Below are 12,081 nucleotides of genomic sequence, written 5' to 3' on the forward strand. Positions count from 1 at the left end.
TCAATTTTCAAGGACGCTAGGAGGTGGGCCTATCCCGTTCAAGAGGCCTTCCTTATAAAGTGAACACAATTTGCCAAGGATTTGGAAGATTAATTACTGATAATTCAATTTTACAGTTGAAATTGATAATAAAAACTGTAAAGTCTATAAATAAAAAAAATCGCATGAGTTGGAAGATTAACTACTGATTTTATTTTATTTTCTTGTGACCAATCTAGAGAGGATTCAAATGATATTGAGTACTAGTATAGCAGAGATAGTTTATAAATTTAGTTTAAAAACTAATTCATTTATTGATCATAGCACAATTTCCAGATACCTGGAAAGAAAATGATGAGAAAAAAAAGAAGAAGAAGTGGTACATGAGAGAACTAAATAAAAGAGACGAAGACCACAAAATCCGAAAAAAAGGGAGAAGAAAAGTTAGCTAGAGTGCACAACTCAAACAATGCATTATTAATGAGTCTCTATATAAGAGTCACTACTTAAACTTGGTTTTGGTTCTGGACATCCTTGCTAGTCTGGTCTTCCGCATCGTTCATGTTCTGGCTCTTGACCTCGGTCACTTGAATCTGAGTCTCAAGAACATTGTGAACAGCAGGCGGTTGATGAACCGTCGAATCCGAAATCGGACCGGGTGTAATGGTTGTTAGCTTCGCTATATCGATGGAGTGTTCGGACGCAACCGCTTTGGATTTGTCTGTCTTCTGAGCCACCGGAGTTTTGTAGTACTTGAAAATTATGTAGAGAATCATTTGAACAGCTCCTAAGAACGCGCCCAATACATTTGGAAGCTTCAATAATAAACAAAATATGTGTAAAGGACATTAATATTCCATCTATTGTCGACAAAAGAAGTTGGCAAAGAAAAATAACAAAGAGAAATTACCGACATCGCAACAGAACAAATTAGATTTTTTGTTTCTAGTATATATCTTATTGTACACTCAATTCCTTAGCACATTTAGTGGGGGTCCAATTATTTTATAATAATGCTACTAATGAAGCGAAATGTGTGTACGGTTCAAAATCATATATTCGATGCCACGACATTCATATTCGACTATAAGTATTTAAAAATATAGTTTGAAATGAGGAAAAAAGACAAAGGTAACTACTGTTTTTTACTTTATTAAAGAACCACCCACAATAATAATCTAATCATTTTATGTTGTGCTGTCCTTTACAATATGCTTAGAAGTTAGAAATGATATAGAAACAGAATATAAATAATAATTGAGAATTATATGAATAAAACTCACCGCAACGTAGAAGTCTTTAATAGCAAGACCGTAGAATAGCCACGTGACAGCGCTTAACGTAAGAAACAACGATAAAGAGAAGGGCATAAACTCCACACTTCTTGTACGTACCACCACTCTCTGCACCAAAATTAGTAGTTTTTAACTATTTTACTTTTCCCAAAGTGAAACTATATAATATGCTCCATATAACCAGGAAAGGAAAGACAAAACAACTTTTTTTTGTATTATTTAGGCCCACTATATATAGGTCCAATTACGCAAAACATGGCTCGTTCGAACTTATAAACGTACCATGATACTCAAAGGAGCTGCGAACACACTAACGGAAAATCCAACGCAAATCCCTCCGAGCACTTTCTCACGTGTGGAACCTTTGGTTAAGAGCTCGCAGACAAGAACAATGACAGCAAACCCCAAAAAGTTCAAGAGACCAAGAACTTTCAGAGTGGATATCTGCAACATAAGCATCTAGTTATTAGCAAGCCGGACACAATAGCATTTACGTATGTGCATGTTTATGATCAACGTGAAAGCTACAATAAAACTTATAGAAAGGTATAGAAAAAGATGTTTCAACACATACTCTGGTTTTTTTGTTAGCATAGGTTACAAAGAGGACGATGTAGATGGTTTCGATGACGCATCCGACAGCGTTTATGGTGATGAGAAGGAAACCTGATCCATCCTTTTGCATAGCGTAGTAAATCCAAAGCATCGCGCTGAAAATTGCGGAAAGATAGGGAAGAGACTGAAATCCTTCTGTAGATTTCTTCTTGACGATCCGTATGAAAGTGGGTCTAAATAATACCAAAAAAAAATTGTTGAATTATTTTGAAACATCGACAAATATAAAGGAGATACTTGTAAGAACACGTTGATGCTTACACTGGGGCCAAGAACACGACGAATGATATGATGTTACCTGCAAATTTATTGTGTAATAAACATTGTGAGTTTTTAAAACGTAATTTAAAGTGTTGGTAGAGTTTGTTAGTATATATGATGAACCTTTCTGTGAATGCTTATATATACACACGTACCCATGATTCCGAACACAAACGCCCATACATTGTGAGTTAGAGCCATTTCTTGCTGTTTTCTCCCTTTGTTTGGTCGGACTATCGGAAAGTTATGAATGGGAAAATAAGTATTAAAAGACCAAGATCAGAAAGAGAGAGACAGAGATCTTGGAGCCTCTTCTAACCCTTGAAAGCCAAGCTCTAGTTTGTGAGTTTTAGCTATGAATTTACAATGCCAATGTTACAAGATATATATAGAGGGTTCACATGTGAAAGGGTGCAACGTTAGTACGTTTAAGACGACATCGTTTACAGAGCGGTGAGAGAAGGACATGTCACATTATTGGTCTCAGATATTTCTAATAATTGTTTTCTTTTAAATAGAAATTAAATGTATGACATTTTCATGTGGTATGCACTCTTGGCGTCTATTTTATTAGTATCAAACTTTTTTTTCTGATACCAAACTTAGATCTATATTTTATTATCGTACTCATACGAATGGAGCTTCAACAATTTTTTTCCTTTAAAACCAAAAAGAAAAACTTAAAAGAACGGTCGATAGAGGTTTCCTTATAAAGCCATTTAACGAGTGGTTACTTATTGTTTAGCGGTAACCAATAAGCCCCGGATCGGGTGTTAGCTTTCTAGTGAACCATTCAAGTAATATTTATCATTAATACGCCTTTTCATTCAATTTAAATCACCTTTTATAGTATATGATTCTCTAATTAATACTTAATTGGGAGAATCGAGCCAAACGATTCCCTAAATACCTTTTAGTTTTACTTACATTAGCCAATCAACATATATAGCTGATGGCTGATATTAAGTCATGTCACAGAAATTTGAGTTAAAAAGACTAGTTTATGACTTAAAACGACTTTAAGGACTTGTATGTTGGATTTGTTTATACGACTTGCAACAATTTGTATGTGTATTTAATTAGCCGTATTAAATTGCTTATAGAGGATATAAAATTTGTTGTAACAACAAAGAAGTTTAGTATATGTAAAACGAAAAAGTCACATCGAAGTTGCCATCGGACGGTACAACCTTTATAAATCCTAACCGTGATCGCTCCTTCTGTGTTCATCGTACCAGTCAACATGAACACTTTCCATTGAGTCTGCGCCACGTGTGCCATATTTTATGTTGCTTATGAGCATCATCATACTCCATGTTTTGGCAGCCAAAATTAGGTCCGTAACTAATTTATTAATACGCTTATTATAGTCTCATTTGTGTTTATCTCTTCATCTTATTTAAAATAAAAAACTTGTGTGACCAAAGTATATCCCTAATTTTTTATTCTTCCAAATAATCAATCTATTTATTACTAATTGCATTAGGGAGTTGGTAATGTTTTAAAATATTTCATCCAAACAGAAACGATCTCATAGTTAACTAGTCATTTTAGAGTATAAACCACTAAATTTTTTAAGAAGAAATGATTACAAAGAAAAATACAAATAGTATACTTTTCACTCTTATGTATAATTTTTTCTACCATATAAAAAAATTAAAGAAATAAAATAAGAATAGAGCTGTATTGCGTTTTATCTTAACGTGACTGTCGTGTGGTTATAGGTAGGATTCAACATCATACTTCTTGATGTTCCACTTGGCTACTTTTCGTGTTATCTAAATTTATCTACATTTACACAAAATGATATCATATCGAAGCAAATTGTCTCATTAACCTTTTCTTTTCTATATAATAAATCTCTATTATTAATATTTGCTTCCACCAGCTTGAACAAAACTTTATCGACTAGTTTGTGACAAATGAAAACATAAAGTTATAAAACATCACATGGGGATGTTATATATTTGAGCTGACTAAAGTGGATTGGTCACAAATTAATTGTTGCAGTTTAGAGAAAAACAAAATAATTACAGAAGTTTCCGATTTGTATCTTAATATACACTTGTTAAAAATTATTGTTGATATACTTGTTATTTTAATAAGTAAGAAATTAGAAAGAGAGACTTGAATATTTTTGGCATATTTCATTTTTGGATAAATCTATGATTTCCATTTTGGTTCCGTATTTCAAGTCATTTACAAATATGTGCATATCGACTTTGTCAATAACCCTAAAGGTTGTTGTCCTCTCGTTCTTTTTCTTATGAATTTGAAATCATGCAATGTAGTAAAGCGGTTATCACATCAGTTGATCGAGAGAAACACGTTTACAAAATTTAAAACATTTCATCCCGATCATCATAGCCCCTACAGTGAAGTAAAATAGTTAAAGTCTCTTGCATCTTCTTCTTCTTCTTCTTCTTTTTGACATCAGTCTCACTTGCATCTTCTTAAAACTTTGAAAGATGATGAAATTTCGTGACTTTTTAAAGTTAGGACCGCTTCTTTTCATGTCCTTTCGAAATGCAAAAGAAGACAATTTCTTATTATCAGTTTGACTTACTACTAAAAACTATATGTATATGGGGTAATTCACATTTGGCATAAGTTTTGGTTAACAACTAATGAGAAGATAGTTCCTTAATTATATTTATAGTATTCTTGATTTTTCTTTATCAGTATTATACCCCAGAGAGTTGAATTAAAAACTTACATACCCAATTTTTGAAATTCATCAAGATATTCAATCACCAGACTAGGAACTGTGAGACAAAAAGAAAATTTACTTTTCATGGAGTATATAAATTTGTGGAAAAGGTAACTAAAATTGATCACAGTAGTTCCATTCTATTGTTGTTGTCTCGTGATCGCCGTATCTATATATGAAAAAAAAAAAAAGCGTCAATCAATGTCAGAGCTTCTTGGGTGTGTGTGAATGTGCAATAGAATCAGTGTAAAATTGATAGTGATGATAGTGATGACTCATCGTTTGCTTTTACTTGTCGTTTACCATTCCAAGACAGTCTCTTGGTAAGCGTAGATTAAAACATCACATGACTCTATCTACTCATATAGACATTGCCCGCCCGGTTCTATTGTGTGCCGTTCGTGCCCATGCCACTTGTCACCATGGACCGACGCTCACCTTTTTAAGCACATTTTTTTGTTTTATCTTTTTGTAATTTACCTTTTATTCTTTGTTTGTTCCTTGGCCATTTTTGTCCTTCACTAACAATTTTAACATCACAAGAAAAAAATATGCACGCAATTATATTGGAATTGATAATTTAGTATGTTAGGTAGATTTGATCCCAAGAAACAAGAATGATTGAAAGATGGTGAATGTCAAAGAATGTAATTCTTGTTTACAAAGTAAAATTGTAAAATGTTTAAATTAATTATAAAACGATTTCTAAGGAGTTTGCATGTTGCCAAAAAAATATACATTCGTACGTAGAAAACGAGACTATTAAAATAAATTGTACAATACAACATAACTTGAACATAATAAAAAAACAGTTAACCGTCAATTTTGGATAATATATCCAATGATTTTGTTTTGTGATTCGGAGAAAATTGATGGGTGTCATGTGAATATTTTTTATTTGATTATTTCTATCTCTAAAAGACGTCTTTTAACATCTTTTAAACAAATTTCATAATTAAATATAGATGATCGATCTAGAGAAGAAGACTTTATGATTGGATATAGTATGTTTTATTTACTAAAAGTCTTATTGTTGCTATACAGATATTAATGAAATTTACCTATTTTCGCTCAAGAACTTCGGACGGTAAAGTTATTAATTATGAGGTGGTGAAACATATGCATTGTTACAGCTAATTTCAGAAGAAGAAAAAATCAGCCTAGGACTGGTTACCCGTTTGGGTTCGGCTATTACCCGTTCGGGTTCGGGTTAATGGATAATGGAAAATAGAACCCATTCGGATATTTTACTATGTTTGGGTTCGGTTCGGTTCGGGTAGTACCGGGTTCGGATCGGTTTGGGTTACAATTTTCAGAACCCAATTAGTACCCGAACTATCGGGTACCCGAAAAAATATAATTAAAATTAATAAATTTAAATAAATTTAGTTAAAGTTTGACTTATGTGACAATATATTTTAGATATTTTGATTATTTTTGATATTTAGGTATAAAACTAAATGAAATATTCAAAATTATAATCATAACTTTAGGGTAATTGCATTATATTAATGATAAATATTATAAATATGTTTATATGTTCGGGTTTATTGGGTACCCAAACGGGTATCGGGTATTACCCGACCCTAACCCGAACCCACGGGTATTAGAAAATAGAACCCAATAGAGTTTTATAGGCAAACCCGAACCCAACCCGAACCCGGTTTTTCGGGTCGGATTCCCGGTTGGGTATTTGGGTACGGTTTTTATGCCCAGGCCTAAATCAGCCTAAATTAAAAAATTAACGGTCCATTTCTAACCCCAATAGTTTGGAACGCCGGTTGACTGGTCATGTAATCATGAGTTATATTTTAGGATTTTTATGCTCTCTCACACCATACTACAAAACTTCAAATTGTTTTAGGAGATCATTCACCATAAAAGGAGTGCAAGTTAATTTTGATAACGTTTTTCTCAAAAAGCTGGTAAATTATACGTAGCGTTACCATATACTTATGTGGCTTTTTAGCTCTAACAACATGGAATCATATTAAGTGTCGATATATGAGTTAAAAATATTTTAGCAACAAAACAAAAACTTTTGAATTTGCGGATTGATGGCAATGAATCATGTGGCAGCACTGAGATATTTTTCGAGTCTTCAGAACTAAGTGAAGCATTTAATAAGTAAAGTGAGTCGGAGCAAGACGAAATAAATAAATAAAGCAAAAGCACAAAGTAAATATATGAAGATGGTACGATACAAGGAAGGAACGATCAGGAACACCTGTTCTTACTTTCCCGTCGAATAATGATATAATTAACCCTTTATCAAAAACAAAATGATACATGGTGTACACATAACTTTTTAATTGTTTACTTTTACATCATGCATTCTAGTAGAGTACATGTTTCTGATGTTTCTATTTTAAAGCATTCAAATTAATCTTTTAATGATTTAACATTTTTCTAATTAGACATTTTATATACATTATATATATATATATATATATATATATATTTGGATGATTTTTGGAATTGATATCTCCTCTAGTCTTAGTTGTATATATATATTGATTATAGCTTTTCGTATGTTCACCATTGATTAAATCATATAGTCAAATGAAGGGCCCCAAACTCAAATAAGATACTTCAGTTTTAAAAAGGTGAAATATTGCAGTTTTTATTTGTTTTCACAAACTATTAATTTGTCATGTACTAGGAGGATAGGAAAGTCTGAAACTCTACGCGTTTTATATTTTCAACAATCAGTGAGATCTTTTTGGTCCACTGATTATATTTCTCTGGTTCACAACAACTTGAAAGTATCGTGAGATCAAAATTCACTTAATGTTAGCTGTCACAGACTTCAGTTTATAAAATGTTTTAACAAATTATATAATGAACAGAAACATCTAAATGATAAATAATATAGGGAATATGCACTAGATACCACAAAAATCAAAAGTAATTAAAAAACTAGCATAGGGCCCACAGGACATTCTCTCTCCTTATATATAATTACTTTTATACCCATTACATATATTACATGTTATTTTTTAAAATATCATATCATTTTTGTTTTTTGAACGAAATTATATATCGGTTTGGGTTCACAAATGAAATGATTAGGATTTAAATTTTACAATTAGAACGAAATTATATGTCGGTTTGGGTTCACAAATGAGATGGTTAGGGTTTAGATTTTACAATTAGAACGAAATTATATGTCGGTTTGGGTTCATAAATAAGATGGTTAGGGTTTAGATTTTACAATTAAAACAAAATTATATGTCGGTTTGGATACATAAATAAGATGGTTAGGATTTACATTTTACAATAAGAACAAAACTATATATCGGTTTGGGTTCACAAATGAGATGGTTAAGGTTTAGATTTTACAATTATAACGAAATTATATGTCGGTTTGGGTTCACAAATGAGATTGTTAGGGTTTAGATTTTACAATTAAAACAAAATTAGATGGTTAGGGTTTAGATTTTACAATTAAAACGAGACTATTTGTCGGTTTGGGTTTACAACTAAACGTTATTTAGTTCAATATAACATGTAAAATATAAATATTACATGCTATTTTTAAAAATCACACCAAATCTTTCACTCTTTCTATCTAACAATAAAACAAAAAGGGTGATTGTGTCTTTTTACTCCAAAAAAACGTGGACCCTATGGTATTTACCTATAAAAAAATGTTGTTGTGGTATTTTCTTTATTTTTCTTCGTATTTGTGCTATCTACTAATATTACCCAATAATAAACATGCCAAAACACTTCACATGAAACATCCAATTCCGATTAACTATATTACGATCGTAATTTCTTTTACTTATACCATATATACTTCGTCCGTTTAGATCAAATCTTGTTTTATTAAAAAAATCAATGTAAAATTTTGAGATTTTTTTTAAAAATTTGATCCCTACTATTTTAATACATATATTGATCTATAGATTTCTTTTTAGTGTAAAACAAAAATAATTAGATTTTATACAAGTGTGACTTTTTTTTGTCAATCATACAAGTGTGACTGTGAGAGAACTTCTAGTGTTGATCACATCACATCAAGTGTTTTTTTTTTTTTTTATTAACATCAAGTGTTTCCTAACTTAGCAATTTACAATAACTATAATGTCTATGTTAAACTTTAAAAAATCTAAGGATGTTAAATACTTAAAAGTTAATTAAATATTCATTGCGTTAAAAAGGTGATATTATAAGAAAAATACAAATAAAAATTACGATGGATCCTAAATACTAGGTTACTAAATAGTAAAATACTCACCTAGCTAGCCTTTTTTATGATAAAGGATACTCACCTAGTAAGATTAACAATAATAATAATTAGTGTGACAGTTCTTTTTTTTTTTTTTTTTTTTTTTTATGTATTTGGTCTGTCTCNTTTTCTTCCCTTCGACCACATGGAATCTTGTACCAGCAAACTTTGTCTCCAAATCCTTCATGTTTTAAAATACATTTTACATGGGATGGCTCATGTTCATAAGTTGATTGAGTGGCCTGTATAACTGAGTATTATCATCTTCAGATTCTACACAATGATATCCACATATATTGTTTCCGGTTGATGAAGAGTGCCACATCATTCGTTATTAAGGAGATGACCGCTGGTATTTTGATATGCCTAAATGGTCCGGTGTTGGCATGTTGCAGACTAGAAAATCCATTTTTTTTTCTTTTTGAGTCATTAAAATACTAAAAAGTTTGAAATCAACCTTGTATAATCTTTTACATTTGACACACTTTATAGGGGCAGTTTCCAATCTTTCAGTTGAAATCAACCTTGTATAATCTTTCTTTTTCATTTTTGGATATTGCGTCAAAAATATTTTCGATTGGAAATTCATTAATTTCTTTCAAAATTCTCCAAAGAGAGCAATATATCCCCTATAAATTAATAAAGAAGCACACTTGATAAAAAAGCTGATTTGTCAGCGTTACACTGCTCAATACACTTTTATCAAATATCCCTCAAAACATCTACTTATTTACAACTCCATGCCATTATATTTATTATAAAAAACAAATCTATAATCATCTCCTCTCACCTCATTATTATTTATATAAATATATCATTAACATATATAAGCTAATGTTCTTTTCTATAAGTTTTTAAAAATAAAAAATTTAATCAACAATTAAAATCAGAAATGTATTTAATTATCAATTTTATAACATATTTAATAATTAAAAATAAATTAAATTTCACAAACAATAAAAAAATTACTCATTTATTTACCACTTTTATACATTTTTCTCATTGAGTTTTTTAAACTTATGATTAGTTTAAATTAAATAGATTAGTCTAAAAAGTAGTTTTTTATCTATTTAATGGTATAGTGATGTAGATGATAATGTTAAACATAAAATATGTGAATTAGATTTTTGTAAACACAAAAACACATCAAAAATTTCTACACCACCTTAAAATTCTTTTCCAAGTTCAAATATTTCACGGGTAAAACGTATTTTACCGATAGTAAACGCAAATTTGAATAAACAAAAAAAAAATTTTACTTACATATTTTGTTTTACACAAAATAAATCTTAAATCTCAAATAATAATTTTGCTTATAATATTTTATTTAAATCGATTTATCTCGCACATAGTGCGGGTTGGTACCTAGTGTAAATATACAGAGAACCATATATGAGCATGCCAAAGACTGAATCATATATAGGAATAAATCAAGCAAACTAGACGAAACAATGATACATTTTTGGGAATCTTTTCGGGGAAAAGGGTGTCAATGTTCAAAAGACAAGTAAGGAGATATCTACAGTAATTTAAAATTGTACCCATGACAATAGTTACATCCGTATATATAATCTGAGAAGTTCCTAAAAGATTTCTGACAATCTCAAAAGTCTCTCTCTTTTTTGGTATTTCTTTTTGATTTTTTTTTAAATCGAGAAAGTGGTGTTTTACATTATTGTCCAAAGAAAACTAAGATATTTACAAAAAATATCTGGGTAATATCTACCCAACCAAACGAAATCGGATCTAAGACCCGATTTAAAAAAAAAAACAGAATCAGATCTACTGAATCGGTATCTTTTAAAAAAAAAACTGTAAAATTTATGTTTAAAACCACTCTCTCTCGCCACTCTTCTCTTTCTTCGGGAAAACTTGAATCGATTTGGGTGAAACTGTAGAACTAGGGTTTTCTCGTTTTCTTTCAATCAACCAAAAATCAAGTAAGAAGATGGTGAAAACAAGGGGGGGGAGGTCGTGTGAGGAGGAGTGATCGTTTGAAAGAAAAGAAGATCTCACAAGGAGATGGTGGTTCGAAAGCAAAATCCGATTCGCTGGAAGTAGGTGTGTCGGGTTTGAGTCTGGCGACAGTAGGAGGAGAGAGAGCTTTGAGTATGGTGGCAGAAGAAAGTGAAAGTCGAGTTTCGGAGGAACCCAATCCGGTGGTCGAAAGAGAAAATGCGAACGAAGGAGAGAAAGCAAAATCCGGTACTCCGGAATCAAGTAATCAAGAAGAAGATGATGAAGAAGGAGGAGATAACGAGAGATCTACTTCTGTGGAATCAAGAGATGGAGAAGAAGAAGAAAACGATGAAGTGGAAGAAGAAAACGATGAAGGAGAAGAAGGTGAAGAAGGGGAAGAAAAAGACGATGAAGGGGAAGAAGAAAACGATGAAGGAGAAGAATCGGAAGAAAAAGACGATGAAGGAGAAGAAGGAAACGATGAAGGGGAAGAAGAAAACGATGAAGTGGAAGAAGAAAACGATGAAGGAGAAGAAGGTAAAGATGGGGAAGAAAAAGACGATGAAGGGGAAGAAGAAAATGATGAAGGAGAAAAATGAGAAGAAAAAAACGATGAAGGAGAAGAAGAAGAAGAAGATAAGGAGGGAAGTTCGAACTCGGCAGGTAACTCGAGAAGGAGTACAAGCGAAAGTGAGAGGGAGAACGAGGAGCACAACGATGCAAGTGTAAGTACAACTAGTCTGTGTCATTCGGAAGTGAAATGGAATTTGAAATCGATCTAGTAGAACTGGTAGAACTGGTGCAACTATTGGGTGTAGAACTAGTAGAAATGGTACAACTAGGTGTTGTNTAACTGGTACAACTAGGTGGTGTATAACTGGTACAACTAGTTGGTATATAACTGGTAGAACTCATGTAAAACTGATATTGTTGCAGGAATCAGAGGAGGAAACAGAAGCGATACAACCTTTAGGAATGCACTTCAAGCCTAGTCAGTACAACAAGAAAATCAAGCTATCGACAAGGTG

The 12,081-nt window shown here is 31.7% G+C and overlaps 1 protein-coding gene across 1 annotated transcript; it reads right to left on the reverse strand.

The window, feature by feature from the left end:
* Positions 261 to 2,489, reverse strand: LOC104725387 (bidirectional sugar transporter SWEET13). Its single transcript, XM_010444056.1, has 6 exons — positions 2,306 to 2,489; positions 2,151 to 2,187; positions 1,849 to 2,062; positions 1,557 to 1,718; positions 1,263 to 1,382; positions 261 to 794 (listed from the first exon to the last, which is right to left on the reverse strand). The coding sequence occupies exons 1-6, from the start codon at positions 2,349 to 2,351 to the stop codon at positions 486 to 488; spliced, it is 888 nt and encodes a 295-aa protein (XP_010442358.1). The 5' UTR covers positions 2,352 to 2,489; the 3' UTR covers positions 261 to 485.

This window comes from Camelina sativa, chromosome 2, assembly GCF_000633955.1.
Source record: "Camelina sativa cultivar DH55 chromosome 2, Cs, whole genome shotgun sequence".
NCBI lineage: Eukaryota > Viridiplantae > Streptophyta > Magnoliopsida > Brassicales > Brassicaceae > Camelina > Camelina sativa.

Excerpts from the sequence above, each read along its gene's own strand:
- LOC104725387 (XM_010444056.1), bottom strand. The coding sequence starts at position 2,351 with ATGGCTCTAACTCACAATGTATGGGCGTTTGTGTTCGGAATCATGG. Across the intron at positions 2,063-2,150 it reads GTCGTGTTCTTGGCCCCAGT|ACCCACTTTCATACGGATCG; the intron begins GTAAGCATCAAC and ends GGTATTATTTAG. Across the intron at positions 1,383-1,556 it reads CAGCTCCTTTGAGTATCATG|AGAGTGGTGGTACGTACAAG; the intron begins GTACGTTTATAA and ends ATTTTGGTGCAG.